The sequence below is a fragment of the Erythrolamprus reginae genome, chromosome 13, assembly GCF_031021105.1.
Source record: "Erythrolamprus reginae isolate rEryReg1 chromosome 13, rEryReg1.hap1, whole genome shotgun sequence".
NCBI lineage: Eukaryota > Metazoa > Chordata > Lepidosauria > Squamata > Dipsadidae > Erythrolamprus > Erythrolamprus reginae.
The window spans coordinates 4,221,076-4,237,222 of record NC_091962.1 but is presented as its reverse complement, the minus strand read 5'-3'; the positions used below and the strand labels follow the sequence as shown (position 1 = coordinate 4,237,222).

Sequence of the window (16,147 nt, the reverse complement as noted above, 5' to 3'; positions counted from 1 at the left end):
GCTTAGATTGAAATGGGTGGTGGGTTTGGAGGGCCTGTTGATATCTTCTTTTGCGGTGCTGAACAAAGTGACAGGGAAAAACAAGGATTCTAGAAAGGGGGGCCATCTTTACTGGGGCCCCGACAACCACCACTGGCAGGAATAAAAGTGTGAATGGTTGAGAAAATGAAACATATATTTATTTTATTGGCATTTTGCTATTCATTTTAAAAAGTGCAGTAAAACATAATAAATATGTTGCTGTATTTATAGGGTACAGGGTGCACGAAGGGTTAGCGTACATAGATTAGTAGGGGGGGGCTATGCTTATTGAGTCCACGGATGAGGGCCCATCATCCCCAGTGGGGGGAGAATAGAATGGGGGAGGGGAGGGAGGGAGGCTGGGAACTGGCAGACCCATCTCCCCTCCCCCTTCATCAAAAAAGGGGGAGAGTGCGAGGGGTAGCAGGAGATGGGGGTTCTTTGGGGTTTTGGCGTCCCTGTCTCAGCCCCAGGCCTCTGGGATTTTGTGGGGTGGAGGTAGGAGGCAGGGCACCCCATGCGCTTAAAATCTTCCAGAGGCTTTGATGGAAGAGTGGAAGGGAGGTGAGAGAGGGGGGGAGGGAAGGATGGATGGAAGGAAGGAAGGAAGGGGAGAAATAGGGAGGGAAGGGAGGGAGGAGGCAGACAAAACAAAAGGAAGGAAGCAAAGGGAGAAATAGGGAAGGAAAGAAGGAAGCAGGGAAGGAAGGAATCAAAGGGAGAAATAGGGAAGGAAAGAAGGAAGCAGGGAAGGAAGGAATCAAAGGGAGAAATAGGGAAGGAAAGAAGGAAGCAGGGAAGGAAGGAATCAAAGGGAGAAATAGGGAAGGAAAGAAGGAAGCAGGGAAGGAAGGAAGGAAGCAAAGGGAGATATAGGGAAGGAAAGAAGGAAGCAGGGAAGGAAGGAAGCAAAGGGAGAAGTAGGGAAGGAAAGAAGGAAGCAGGGAAGGAAGGAAGCAAAGGGAGAAATAGGGAAGGAAAGAAGGAAGCAGGGAAGGAAGGAAGCAAAGGGAGAAATAGGGAAGGAAAGAAGGAAGCAGGGAAGGAAGGAAGGAAGCAAAGGGAGAAATAGGGAAGGAAAGAAGGAAGCAGGGAAGGAAGGAAGCAAAGGGAGAAATAGGGAAGGAAAGAAGGAAGCAGGGAAGGAAGGAATCAAAGGGAGAAATAGGGAAGGAAAGAAGGAAGCAGGGAAGGAAGGAAGCAGGGAAGGAAGGAAGGAAGCAAAGGGAGATATAGGGAAGGAAAGAAGGAAGCAGGGAAGGAAGGAAGCAAAGGGAGAAATAGGGAAGGAAAGAAGGAAGCAGGGAAGGAAGGAAGCAAAGGGAGAAATAGGGAAGGAAAGAAGGAAGCAGGGAAGGAAGGAATCAAAGGGAGAAATAGGGAAGGAAAGAAGGAAGCAGGGAAGGAAGGAAGCAAAGGGAGATATAGGGAAGGAAAGAAGGAAGCAGGGAAGGAAGGAAGCAAAGGGAGAAGTAGGGAAGGAAAGAAGGAAGCAGGGAAGGAAGGAAGCAAAGGGAGAAATAGGGAAGGAAAGAAGGAAGCAGGGAAGGAAGGAAGCAAAGGGAGAAATAGGGAAGGAAAGAAGGAAGCAGGGAAGGAAGGAATCAAAGGGAGAAATAGGGAAGGAAAGAAGGAAGCAGGGAAGGAAGGAAGGTAGCAAAGGGAGAAATAGGAAAAAGAAGTAAGGAAGAAGGATGAGAGGAAGGGAGTGAAGGAAACAAAGGGAGAAACGGAAGGAAAGAAGGAGGCAGCGAAGGAAAGGAAGGAAGAATGGCAGCAAAGGGAGAAATAGGGAAGACAAGAAGGCAGGGAAGAAGAGAGGGAGGGAGGGAAGGAAGGAAGCAAAGGGAAAAACGGAACGGGAGGAGGCAGGGAAGAAGAGAGGGAGGGGGAAGTAGGAATGTCATGGAGGAAGGGAAGGAAGTAATGGAGGGAAAGAAGGAAAGGAAGACAGTAGGAAGAAGATGGGGAAGGAAGGAAGGAAGGGGCCTTCAGGAGATGAATAAGGAAACGGGGGATGCAAAGGCTACCCAGAATTGATGGCGGAAAGGAAGAGCAAGTGGAGTCGATGGCTGGATTCCCACCCAGCCCCCATCAGAGGGCCCTGCTAGCTGCAATGGAGCCCCATGCCAAGCCTGTTTGGGGTGGGGAGGGGGGGCATGGGTGGCCCAGTGGATATGCCAAGCTGAGGGTTCAGGCTGCCTTGTGTATTCGGGTGTTGGGGTGCTGTGTCCATCTGTCCGTCCGAGCGCCCTTTTCACCCCCCTGCTCCTCTCTGTGGCTCCCCCGGCAGGTCGTCAGCTGACCATCTTCAACAGCCAGGCCGCCATCAAGATCGGAGGCCGCGACCAGGGCCGCCCCTTCCAGGGCCAGGTCTCGGGGCTGTACTACAACGGGCTCAAGGTCCTCTCCTTGGCCGCCGAGAGCGACGCCAACGTGAAGGTGGAGGGCAACCTGCGGCTGGTGGGCGAGGTGCCCTCCGTCATGACCACGGAGACCACGGCCACCACCCTGCTGGCAGATATGTCCACGACCATCATGGAGACCACCACCACCATGGCCACGACCACCACGCGGCGGGGCCGTTCCCCCACCATGCGGGACAGCATCACCCAGGTTAGTGGGAGGAGGGATGGACGGTGGGGGAGGGGAGGGAGGGAAGGAGGAAGGGAAGGAGGGAGAGAGGGAAGGAAGGGAAGGAAAGAAGAAAGGTGGGTGGGAGGGAGGGTGGGATGGATGGATGGAAGGAAAGATAGCTAGAAAGGGAGGAAGAAAGGAAGAATAACTAGGAATTGAGGGAGAGAAGGAAGGAAGGAAAGAAGGGAGGGAAGGAAGGAAGAATAGCTAGGGAAGGAAGGAAGGGAAGAAGGGACAGATGGATGGAAGGAAGAATAGCTAGGAAGGAAGGGAAGAAGGGAGGGAAGGAAGGAAAGAAGGGAGGGAAGGAAGGAATGATAGCTAGGGAGGTAAGGAAGGGAAGAAGGGAGGGATGGATGGAAGGAAGGAAAGTTAGGAAGGAAGGAAAATAATGAGGGAAGGAAGGGAAGAAGGAAGGAATGATAGCTAGGGAGGGAAGATGTTATGCCGGTCTTCACGTTACGAGCCCCAATTAAGTCAGAAATATAAATTCAAACACACACACTGTTGTAAAGTGAACAGAGAGTCAGTTTATCAAAATGAAAGTATTGTACACACGCACTTTAAACAGCCAAAGTGCTCTCCCACAAACCACAAGCCTGGAATCCTGTGAAAAGCAAAAAAACAAAACAGAGCAGGTAAAGGCAGCTGTGAAGGCGTCACAGCCACCCCCCTTCAAGAGTCCACAACCTGTACTTAACTGTGAAATATCCAAAAAGTCTGGAACAGTCCAAATCAAACAACGCTCATCCTTCTCCAAACGGATAATCTCCCACGCACCCTCTCAGGGAGGCTGGCAATTTATCAGCAGCCCCATTCGCCTAATTGCCCCAGCCACAGGTGTTCTCCCTTATCGTCTCTAATACTGTATTGTTCCCTTCTCACCATAAACCTGCGCCTGCGAGCATCTATTAATCCATGTTTCTCTGAGTCTGATGATGACTCACTAATGGGGTCATTAGCTAATGGGCTGCCTGCATCAACCTCAACATCCGATTCTGCTTCACTCCCAGTCTGCCCTTGACACAGTATCTTCACTGTCTGAAGCTGTTGGCAGTAAAACCGGTCTCTGAGAACGTGAGGATTCCCCCAAACCAACATCCACAGTCCTCGGAGCAGGAGCTGGCCCAGAGCCAACTATAACAGAAGGAAGGGAAGGAGGAAGGGATGGAAGGAAGGATAGCTAGGAAGGAAGGAAAGTAGCAAAGGAGGGAAGGAAGGAAGAATAATTAGGAAGGGAGGGAGGAAAGGGAAGAAGGGATGGATGGAAGGAAAGATAGCTAGGAAGGAAGGAAAGGAGCGAGGGGGGAAAGGAGGGAAGGATAGCTAGAGAGGGAGGAAGAAAGGAAGAATAATTAGGAAGGGAGGGAGAGAAGGAAGGAAAGAAGGGAGGGAGGGAAGGAAGAATAGCTAGGGAGGGAAGAAAGGGATGGAAGAAGGGATGGATAGATGGAAGGAAGGATAGCTAGGAAGGAAGGAAAGTAACGAGGGAAGGAAGAAAGGAAGGGAAGAAGGGAGGGAAGGAAGGAATGATAGCTAGGGAGGGAGGGAAGGAAAGTAGCAAGGGAAGGAGGAAAGAAGGGAGGGAAGGAAGGAATGATAGCTAGGGAGGGAAGGAGGGAGGGAAGGAAGGAATGATAGCTAGGGAAGGAAGGAAGGGAAGAAGGGAGGGATGGATGGATGGAAGGAAGGATAGCTAGGGAGGAGGGAAGGAAGGAGGGATCTGAAGGGCCAGGAAAGGGTTTGGGGGTGGAGAGGTCAAGAGGCAGCCAGATTTCAAGGAAAGAACCCCAGCCCCCCAGGAAACATTGGAGGAGAAAGCTGCAGCAGGAGACCCAGCGCTGTGTTAAGGGCCCACCTAACACAGCATTTCCCCAATTGGCCAACCTCTGGGGCCTCCCCAGTTTTCAAGGAGGGTCGGGTATGAGAGAGGATGGGAGGGTGGGACAGAGGGAAAGAAAAGCAGAAATCCCCCCCCTTTGCCATTATCCAAGGAAACGGTCAGCTGTGAAAATGGTCAACTGGACTTGCCGGCCCCAAAACAGAGATGACCCCAACTGACGTCAAACCAAGCTCAATTGTTATGTGAAGGCAAACCCTCACCGCAGGCTAATAGGTCCATCTGGTGGGAAGACAACTCGGCGTCTGTCCCTTCTATTCATCTTGCCCCCTGCCTTTTATCCCCAGAGGTAGGGTAGGACATTGCTAGCAGTGATGACTCTTCCGTCCCAAGGACCGGCCCATAGATTTCCACTGCTCTCCTCTCCTCTGCCTCCTGGGCATCAGGCACAGGACCCAGCCGTTCCTCCTCTTGCTCATCAGCCACCTCCTGACCTGGAGGCTGTTGACTCTCCATCTGAGGGCTGATGGACGGCCCAGGCTCTGCCTCTGTCTCTCTCTCCACATTCCCCCTCGGAGCTCTCAGGTTGCCTTGATGCTGACCCAACTCCCACGCCTACGCCTCCTCCTCTGATTCAGCTGCTGGAGGGGCCTGCAAGCAACAGGCACCAACAAGCTGCCCTGGTGTTGCCTACTTAACACCGCCCGGAGGACTGGACTGTTGCTGGAGCAACGTGTCTTGTGTGCTTGTGATGCGTATCTTGGTTTGTTCAAATCCTGGACTACTTTCCTGGACTTCTTTTGTGCCCATTGGGCTCGGCTGCCCAATGACTCTTGCCGTACTAAGCTTGGAATCCAGATCTATGCAACAGGGGGGATTTGGGGGGGGGGGGTCTTCTTCTCCTTCTCCTTCCTCCTCCTCCTCTTCTTCTTCTCCTTCCTCCTCCTCCTCTTCTTCTTCTCCTTCTCCTTCCTCCTCCTCCTCTTCTTCTTCTTGTCCTCCTCCTCCTTCTCCTCCTTCTCTTCTTCTTCTCCTTCCTCCTCCTCCTCCTCTTCTTCTCCTCCTCCTCCTCTTCTTTTTCTCCTCCTCCCTCCTCCTTCTCCTTCCTCCTCCTCCTCTTGTTCTTCTTCTTGTCCTCCTCCTTCTCCTCTTCTTCTCCTCCTCCTCCTCCTCCAGCTCTGGCAGGATAACATTTCGCTTCTCATCCAAGAAGCTTCTTCAGCTCTGACAGGACCGGCCCATAGATTTCCACTGCTCTCCTCTCCTCTGCCTTCTATGCATCTGGGCATCAGGCACAGGACCCAGCCGTTCCTCCTCTTGCTCATCAGCCACCTCCAGACCTGAGAGCTGTTGACTTGCCTTGATGCCAAATCTGACTTCCATGCCTCCTCCTCCTCTGATTCAGCTGCTGGAGGGGCCAGTGACTGTCAGGCCACAACATACAAACTCCACGGGCTCCCCCCATGTTTTCAGCTTTGGGGCTCCAAAGATGGGGCTACGGAGGTTGCAGCTTGGAAGGAGCTCAATGTGAGGTTGAGGAAACCGTTCCTTGAAGTCTCCCCCTTCCCACCTCAGCGGTACAGGGTAAACCAGGCAAGAATCACAACCCAGTCAATGAGCTAATTCTATTTTATAGGTAGTCCTTGACTTACAACAGTCCGCTTAGTGACCATTCAAAGTTACAATGGCATTGGAGGGGGTGGAAGCAACTTAACGACTGTTTTTCACACTTATAGGACCGTTGCAGCCTCCCTGCGATCAAGTGATTTGCATTCAGATGCTTGACACCAGTGACTCGCATTTATGACGGTTGCAGTGATCTCCTTTTGCGACCTTCTAATGAACAAAGTCAATGCAGTGGGAATTCACTTCACAACTGGGTTTCTAGGCCCAACAACGGCAGTGATTCACTTAACAACTGGGGCAAGAACAATCGTAAAATGGAACAAGACTCAGTTAAGTGAGTCAGACAGTTGTTAAGCGAATCCATCTCCTCCCCCGTTGACTTGGCTGGTCAGAAGGTCGCCAAAGGGGGTCCACCTGGCCCCCTCCCCCCGGGATCACTGGCCACCGTCATAAATGTGAGTCAACAGAATTTTGCAGCTTTGCCAAGCGCCTGAATTTTGATCAACGTGACCAGGGTGGGTGGGAGGGAGGGAAATGTTGTGATGGTTGTAAGTGTGGAAAAACATCCGCGAATCCCTTTCCCCCCCCCCCCAGCGTTGTCGTCATTTTGAACGGTCACTAAACAAACCATCATAAGTGGAGGGCTTCCTCGTCACTTTTGCTCAGCACCAAAACGGATCCCCAAATCCAGTTTTCTCGCACCTAAATTCTGCTGGCAAGAGCATCACCCACCATCTGCCCCACACACACTAACAAACGCACACACAGAGACAGATAGGCAGACAGACGGACAGACACACACACTCACACAGAGAGACAAACACACACACAGAGAGAGAGACTGTGCTTTGTTGACAGAATCCTATTCTGACCAATCTGGAATTTAAATGGGATGCTTCTCCATTTAAAGCTTATTTATTTTGGCTCGGAACGACGATCATGCAGCTGAGGGAGCCCGCAGCCAGATCGAGCCTGGTGTGTGTGTGGTGTGTGTCCTTGCTAAACACACACACACACACCTGGAAGTGTGAAGAAGGGGAAAGGGTTTTTTTATTTCAAAAACCCCCCACCAAATATGTAAATAAGATTTCCTTCCTCCGGCTTCCGACGATCCTGTGGGGCTGGAGTGGGTTGGGGGAAGAAGAGGTTCATCTTTTGGGGATGCTTTGGGGAGGGGGGGGAGGGTTTGACATCCCCCCCACAAGTCCCCGCAGTTGCAAAAAAACAACAACAACACAAAACCCCGCCTGGCCTCGCCCAGAGACGGTTTGGGCTTTCCTTCTTGTGATGGCAAGATGAGTTTTTTTGGGGAGGAGGAAACAGGGATGGGGGGGGTGGGAAGCGCACGTCCACCTCCTCCTGCGGTTGCCATGGCAACTGCATCAGCAGCAATTAGGCTGTCCTGGTTTTCGTGAGAAGAAGAGAAGAAGGGGGGAAAGGGGGGTGGGATGGGTGGATGGGGGAGGACCGGGGAAGGGCGAGGCTGGGGCGGGCGCTTGGCAAGGAAAGGGAGGCGGGTGTCCGTGGTACAGCTGGTGGGCAGAAGCCCTTCCCCCCCAGCTGCGGTGGCGGTCTTGCGTTTCCCTTGCCAGAAAGCAACACAAAGACACACACATTTTGTATGGGGAGTTTCCAACCTCTTCTACCACCACCACCCTCAGGCCTCGGTCACAACAGGGAACGCAATCCCCTTTGCTAAGCGAGCTGTGCTCACTTTATCCCCTTTTTGCACAGGGAGGGATGTGCCGCAGCCATTGTTAAAACACAGGTCGGTGGCCCACCTTTGTTGAACATAGGGATGTTGGCTTGGTTGCCAGGGCGAGGACGCGTCGTAAGTCAGTGCTTTTTTTTTCAGTGCTGTTGTGACTTCGAACGGTCATTAAAGGAACAGTCGTAAGTCAAGGACTGGTTTGTACTCCCAAGGGTCAATGGACCGTTCCCCTGGGAGGGTTATGTCTTGTAGAAAGGCAATAGGCAATAGTATTTTTGAGGGGAGGGGAGACCAACAGAAGATCCTGTTGCTCCCTTCGTGGTTACTATTAATTGAATTTAATAATAGTAACTCCACATTCCCGGCTCCTAGCAAGGAGTGTGGAATTGCAGATAGCCCTTAACTACCCTGTTTCCTCCAAAATAAGACCTCCCCTGATAATAAGCCCAATCGGCTTTTGAGTGCATGGCAATAAGGCCAAGCGCTTATTTCAGAGTTCAAAAAAATATAAAACAAGGTCTTATTTGGGGGAAAACACTGCATCTATCTATCTATCTATCTATCTATCTATCTATCTATCTATCTATCTATCTATCTATCTATCTCTATCTTCTATCTATTTTTATCTATCTTCTATCATCTATCTATCTATCTATCTATCTATCTATCTATCTCTATCTAGCTATCATCTATTTGTCTGTCTCTATTTTCTATCTATCTATCTACCGTAATCTATCTTCTATCATCCCTCTTTCTATGTATCTATGTATCTATGTATCTATCTATCTATCTATCTATCTATCTAGCTATCTAGCTATCTATCTAGCTATCTATCTCTATCTAGCTATCATCTATTTGTCTGTCTCTATTTTCTATCTATCTATCTACCGTAATCTATCTTCTATCATCCCTCTTTCTATCTATCTATGTATCTATCTATGTATCTATCTATCTATCTATCTATCTATCTATCTATCTATCTCATCTAGCTATCATTTTTGTCTGTCTCTATTTTCTACAATTCTATGTCTGTCTGTCTGTCTTACTATCTATCTATCTGTCTATCTAATCTATCTATCTATCTTCTATCATCCCTCTTTCTATCTTTCTATCTATCTATCTATCATTTTTGTCTGTCTCTATTCTCAATCTATCTATCTATCTATCATCCCTCTTTCTATCTATCTCTCTATCATTTTTGTCTGTCTCTATTTTCAATCTATCTATCTATCTATCATCCCTCTTTCTATCTATCTATCTATCTATCATTTTTGTCTGTCTCTATTATCTATCTATCTATCTATCTATCTATCATCCCTCTTTCTATCTATCTATCTATCATTTTTGTCTGTCTCTATTTTCAATCTATCTAATCTATCATCTATCTATCTTCTATCTATCTTCATATCTATATCATCTGTCTGTCTATCTGTCTGTCTTTCTTCTATCATCTATCTATTCACTTTAATAGCTGTGGCAAAGAAGGTTGTAGAATGCAGCAAAACTCACTTAAATGTCTCACTTGACAATGGGAATTTTGGGCTTTCCATTGTGGTCATAAGTCGAAAACTAGAGGGAGACATGATAGCAGCCTTCCAGTATTTGAGGGGCTGCCACAGAGAGGAGGGTATCAAGCTATACCCTGCAGTTGCAAAAAAAACCAACAACACAAAAAGGGCAAACCGGAAGTGTGTTTTTCTGCACTTCCGGTTTGCCCATTGGGGATTTTTTTGCCTCCGGGGAATCAAGGGAAGCTTCCCTAAAAGGGTCCGGAGGACGAAACGGCCTTTCCCAAGGCCGAAAATCAGCTGGCCAGGGCGCGCATGTATGCTGGAGCTGAGTCATGGCAAAATCTTGCCTGCCCTCCGATATGGCTCTGCGTGCCACCTTTAGTATGCGTGGCATAGGTTTGCCATCCCAGGCCTAGGGTTAGGCTTCTGGGGGGGGGGGAACACCTTGGCTTGCAAAAAGGCCCAGAAGATTCCTAGGGAGGCCCCACGGAGGCTTCTCTCCGCCTTTTCCGGCCATGTTTCCTCCCAGGAGATTCCTAGAGAGGCCCCACGAAGGCTTCTCCCTGCCTTTTCTGGTCCTGTTTCCTCCCAGGAGATTCCTAGAGAGGCCCCTCAGAGGCTTCTCCCTGCCTTTTCCAACCCTGTTTCCTCCCAGGTGATTCCTAGAGAGGCCCCACGGAGGCTTCTCCCTGCCTTTTCCAACCCTCTTTGCTTCCAGAAGTTGTGAATGCTCCAACACTGGAAGGTTTTAAGCAGATGTTGGACAACCATCTATCTGAAATTGTGTAAGGTTTCCTGCTTAAGCAGTGGCTTGGACTAGAAGACCTTCAAGCTCCCTTTCTACTCTGTTGTTATTATTATTATTATTATTATTATTATTATCCCTTGGAGTAAAAACGATCACATAGGGTTCAAGTCAAATCCATCTCTCCTCTGCCCTCCCATTTCCTGCTAAAACCGAATGCTATTGGCTCTCTTTTCTCCTGATTGACAAGGGAATAAGCTCTCTTGCCTTGCGATCGAACATACAAAAATTTACAGTCGTCTTCAATTTTTGGATCACAACCTGAACCCAATACAGTGATACCTCTACTTACGAAATTAATTAGTTCCGTGACTAGGTTCTTAAGTAGAAAAGTTTGGAACTACCGTGTTTCCCCGATAGTAAGACCCCCCCGATTGTAAGACATATGGGGGGTTTCAGGGGGGTCGGCTTATATAAGCCATACCCCGAAAGTAAGACATATGTCTTACTTTCGGGGAAACACGGTAGATAAACGGTATTGCGGGGGGGGGCGATGACATTGCTTCCAAGCTCCCCGCGCGCCCCTCGCCTTCGCTCGCCGCGGCGCCACCGCCTCTTCCCCTGCCGAGGCTCAGCTGCAAGCGGCCAGCGAGGCCGATCGGCTCCGAGGCGAGCGGCCGGAGCTGCGCCCTCCTTCGCCCGCCTCCTTTCCGCTCGCCTCGGAGCCGAGCGGCCTCGCTGGCCGCTTCCCCTGCCGAGGCTCAGCTGCAAGCGGCCAGCGAGGCCGAGCGGCTCCGAGGCGAGCGGCCGGAGCTGCGCCCTCCTTCACCAGCCTCCTTTCTGGCAGCTCCCTGCGCGCCCCTCGCCTTCGCTCGCCGCGGCGCCACCGCCTCTTCCCCTGCCGAGGCTCAGCTGCAAGCGGCCAGCGAGGCTGCTCGGCTCCGAGGCGAGCGGCCGGAGCTGCGCCCTCCTTCGCCCGCCTCCTTTCCGCTCGCCTCGGAGCCGCTCGGCCTCGCTGGCCGCTTGCAGCTGAGCCTCAGCAGGGGAAGAGGCGGTGGCGCCGTGGCGAGCGAAGGCGAGGGGCGCGCAGGGAGCTGCCGGAAAGGAGGCGGGCGAAGGAGGGCACAGCGGCGGCCGCTCACCCTTTTTGACTGCCCATCCACCCCTTGACCTGCCTTTAGCCAGCCAGCCGAGCGTCCGTGTCGCCGCGGAGTTGGCCTCCCCTGCCGAGAAACATTGCCGGGAGCGGCGAGGGGATGCTCCCCGCAACCCGCCGAATGTCGAGGTCGGCGCCCGCCTCCTTTCCGGCAGCTCCCCGCGCCCGAAGACGAGCCGGCCCCAGTGCCCGGGACAATGTAAGACATACCCCCAAAGTAAGACACAGTGGGGCTTTTGGGGGTAAAAAGATAGTAAGACACTGCCTTACTATCGGGGAAACACGGTAGAAGCAATTTTTCCCATAGAAATCAATGTAAAAGTAAAGAATGTGTGCGATTGGGGAAACTACAGGGAGGGTGGAGGCCCTGTTTCTTCCCAGGAGATTCCTAGAGAGGCCCCATGGAGGCTTCTTCCCATCTTTTCCAGCCCTATTTCCTCCCAGGAGATTCCTAGAGAGGCCCTACAGAAGCTTCTCCCTGCCTTTTCCAGCCCTGTTTCCTTCCAGGAGATTCCTAGAAAGGCCCCACGGAGGCTTCTCCCCTCCTCTTCCGGTTACAGTTTTGGAGGCTCGGGTTTGGAAGTGGGAAATGGTTCTTGAGAAGAGGCCAAAAAATCTTGGACACCTGGTTCTTATCTAGAAAAGTTCGTAAGTAGAGGCGTTCTTAGGTAGAGGTACCACTCTACTTGGAAAACAGCAGCCAGTTTTGGTCCCCGCATTACAAAACAAGGTGTTAAGACTTTGGGTAAAAGTGTAGAAAGAAGAGCAACTAAGATGATTAAAAACCCAGAAACTAAAACATAGGAAGAACATGATGTTGCAGGATTTGGGTAGGGCCAGCCTAGAGAAAAAAAGACTGCGGGGGGACATGATAACAGCATTCCAGTATTTGAGGGGTGCTACAAAGAAGAGGAAGGCAACTTATTTTCCAAAGCACCAGAAGGCAGAAGAAGAAACAAGGGATGGAAACTAACCAAGTAGAAAAGCAAACTGGAATTAAGGAGAAATGAACCAGTGGAACGCCTTCCCTCCGGAGTTTATGGATGCTCCAACACTGAAGGCTTGTCTGAAGTAGTTCAAGGGGTTGGTTAACAAGGGGTTGGACTAGAAGACCCCCCCAAGGTCCCTTGCAGCTCTATCCTGATTGAGAAATTTCCTGGGAATTAGAACAATTAACCATTGGAACAGCTTGCCACCAGAAACCGTGAGCGCCCCATCACTGGAGTTTTTTAAACGAAAGAATGGACAGCCACCTCCCTGAAATGATATAAAGTCTCCTGCCTGAGCAGGGGGTTGGACTAGAAGACCTCCAAGGTCCCTTGCAGCTCTATTCTATTCTTCTTTGCTGCCACCGCAGCCATTTTTCAATTCTCTCCCCTGCTGTTTTGACAAGTCCCATTATGGAGCAATCCTCAGTCTTGTCTGTTTTGTCACACCTCCACACTTCCCTTTTCGGCAAGCGCCGCTTTTTATTCCCTGCTTATAATTTTATTTTTACTCGTCTTCGTAATTAGCCTCCACCCTCCCCCCCCCCCCAAAAAAAATCCCCACCCCGTTTCTGCTTCTGTTCGAGGACCTTATAATATTGATGCGACATTACAGCCTGCGAACACCCGTGCATGTGAATGGCACAGCAGCCAATCCTGCCATATATTTTTTTTTAATCCACGGGAATTTTTAGTTCTAATCTCCTCTAATGTGCTTTAATGTAACCCTCTTTCTAAGTGCTTCGGGGAGTAATCGGACCGAAGCGCTTAAATAAATACTTTGGCACCAAAGTGGGTAATTGGGTTGTTGGATATGTTTTTTAAAAAAACAACAACTTTAAATGGGTTTGTTTTTTATTTAAGAAATGGGAGTGGGAATTAAGCAATCTTTCACTTCTCCGGAGAGCTTCCCTGAAGTCCCCCGAGTGTGAAAAACAGCACAACGGGCAAACAGGAAGTCCGTTTTTCCCAAGTTCCGGCTTGGCTGTATTTTTCACCGTCCCAGGATTCAGTGAGGCCTGTGTACAAGTGTGAGGATGGGGGAGATTGTGCGTATGTGCGCACCGGACCAGAATATCTTCGGGACCGCCTCCTGCCGCACGAATCCCAGCGACCGGTTAGGTCCCACAGAGTTGGCCTTCTCCGGGTCCCGTCGACTAAACAATGTCGTCTGGCGGGACCCAGGGGAAGAGCCTTCTCTGTGGGGGCCCCGACCCTCTGGAACCAGCTCCCCCCTGAGATTAGGATTGCCCCCACCCTCCCTGCCTTTCGTAAACTCCTTAAGACCCACCTCTGCCGTCAGGCATGGGGGAACTAAAACACCTCCCCCTTGCCCATGTTGTTTTGTTGATTGATTGACTGTGTGCCTGTTTTTTATATATATGGGGATTGTTTTATGACATTACTAATTTTAATTTGTAATTAGATTGGTGGGCATTGGATTTGTTATTATGTGCTGTTTTTATTATTGTTGTGAGCCGCCCCGAGTTTGCGGAGAGGGGCGGCATATAAATCCAATAAATCTAATCTAATCTAATGTGTGTGAGTATGTGTGTGAAGGGAGGGAGGGAGTGTGAGCACATCTGTGACTGCTAGCACATGCCTTTTTGGCACGTGAACCATAAAGGGTTCGCCATCACTGAACTAAATAACGAAAGATTATCACTTCGGCCTTCTTTCTTTCACAATTCTGATCCATTTCTTCCATATCAGTGTAACTCTTCAATAGGAATGCCCTTGCAAGCTGCCTTGAGTCGCCGTGTGCGGCAGTATCAGTTTTCTAAATAAATAAATAAACTCCTGTCCATGGCGATTTGGTTGAGGCGCGTTAAACCTAGATTCCTTCTCCACATCGTTTTCATACGGCATGAACCCTCCTTAATATCTAGGGCAGGACTCAGCCACCTCAAACATTCAAAGAGCCACAAAGGACCTAGCAGGAAGCACCCCCCCTTCAATTCTGGATCTAATCGGAAGTCCGGTTCCCCCACCATAGAGTCTCCTCCTAACACGGCGTCCTTTTGCCTTTGTCAACTGGAAGTCTGGTTCCCCCACCATAGAGTCTTCTCCTAGCACGGCGTCCTTTTGCCTTTGTCAACCAGAAGTCTGGTTCCCCCACCATAATCTCCTCATAGCACGGCATCCTTTTGCCTTTGTCGACCGGAAGTCTGGTTCCCCCACCATAATCTCCTCCTAGCACGGCGTCCTTTTGCCTTTGTCGACCGGAAGTCTGGTTCCCCCACCATAGAGTCTTCTCCTAGCATGGCGTCCCTTTGCTTTTTTCAACCGGAGGTCTGGTTCCCCCATCATAGTCTCCTCCTAGTGTGATGTCCTTTTTCCATTAACTATCCTAACTCAAAGCCTATCAATTGTGGAGCTGACCGGAAAACCCGCCCCTTGCCATAGAGTCTCCTCCTGGCATTCCCTGCTTTCTTCCTCCCCTAACCGGAAGTTCCTCTCAAAATTGTGGTATCAGGGAGCCACAGAAAAGGGATGAAAGAGCCACATGCGGCTCTGGAGCCACACGTTGCTGACTCCTGATCCAGAATAGCACACAATATTCAGAGTGGAATTTTAACACTATAAAGCCTTAGTAAGGTTTTACAGAATAAAATCTAGAATACTGCACCGGTCTTGGTCACCACACTATAAAAAAAAGATGTTGAGACTCTAGAAAAAGTGCAGAGAAGAGCAACCAGGATGATGAGGGGACTGGAGGCTCAAACATATGAAGAACGGTTGCAGGAACTGGGCATGGCTGATTTGATGAAAAGAAGGACCAGGGGAGACATGAGAGCATCTTCCAATATTTGAAGGGCTGCCACAGAGAGGAGGAAGGGGGTCCATCTATTCTCCAAAGCCCCCTGAAGGCCAGACAAGGAATAATGGATGGAAACTGACCAAGGAGAGATTCAACCTGGAAATAAGCAGGAATTTCCTGACAGCGAAAGCAATCGACCAGTCAGAACCTGGAAGCTTCCTGGATAATGTTGTGGTTGGCTCTGGCCCATCTCCTGCCCCAAGGAATGTGGAGGTGGATGCAGGGGAAACATCAACATGTCATAGGCCTGTTTTATTGCCGGCAGTCAGGGAGTGCAGTTTCCTCGGACGAAGAAGAAGTTGGGGGAGACTTGGAAGAGGGGGGCTTGGCACACAGCCCAGGAAGCCAATCTCCATTATCTTCGGTCGATTCGGATGAGGAAGTGTTAGAACCACACATGCGTAGAATTATGCATAGAAGAGACCAATTGAAGAAATATTACAGGAGATAAGAGAGGCCACCTGTGTTTGGGTGGGGCTTCAGTAATTAGAGCTGCTGATATAAATAGCAGCGTGCTGGCTTGGCCATTGTGGAAGATTATCTGATCGTTGTGTCTTCAGGACCGTGCCTCGCTGTTTCCAGACTTGTTTGTTGATTTTTCACGACTTTGTAACCAAAGCAGAGCAAAGTGTGGGGGGTCTCGCTTCGTGGAAGAAGGAGGGCTGTGACGTTCCTTCACAGCTGCCGACTAAGTACTTAAGGACTGATTAAGGGGATTGTACAGACTACCAGGTTGTTTTGGGACGAGTGCTCTTTCCAATACAAAAAGGGTGCTTTGTTTCTTTTGAATTTTTGTGATAACATTGTTTTTTGAACTTTCAAGTGTGTGTGTGTGTCTGAAATTTGTACCCTTGAATTTTCGGGAGACTCGTACCATAGAGCCCGGCAGAACAGATAAGAAGGGAAACATCTTCACAGAAAAACCAGTTGGGAGGCTACCAGCAGAATTGAGAAGAGGACCTGGGGGCTGTGTGTGTGTGTAAGAGAGAGAGAGAGACACTATCTCTTATTTTATGGTGTCTCTAGGGTGGGGTCCACAGCCAACTCCCTGCTATGGTGGGAGGTGGTCCTGTCCGAGTCTTTTGTCATGCTA

General features: G+C 50.0%; 1 protein-coding gene across 1 annotated transcript in view; it reads left to right on the top strand.

Annotated features, from left to right (window-relative positions):
* Positions 1-16,147, top strand: part of NRXN2 (neurexin 2) — a 619,785-nt gene that overhangs the window by 580,197 nt on the left and 23,441 nt on the right. Inside the window, exon 17 of the mRNA XM_070766693.1 lies at positions 2,315-2,637. Coding sequence (XP_070622794.1) covers positions 2,315-2,637 — 323 coding nt within the window. The remainder of the gene's footprint in view (positions 1-2,314; positions 2,638-16,147) is intronic.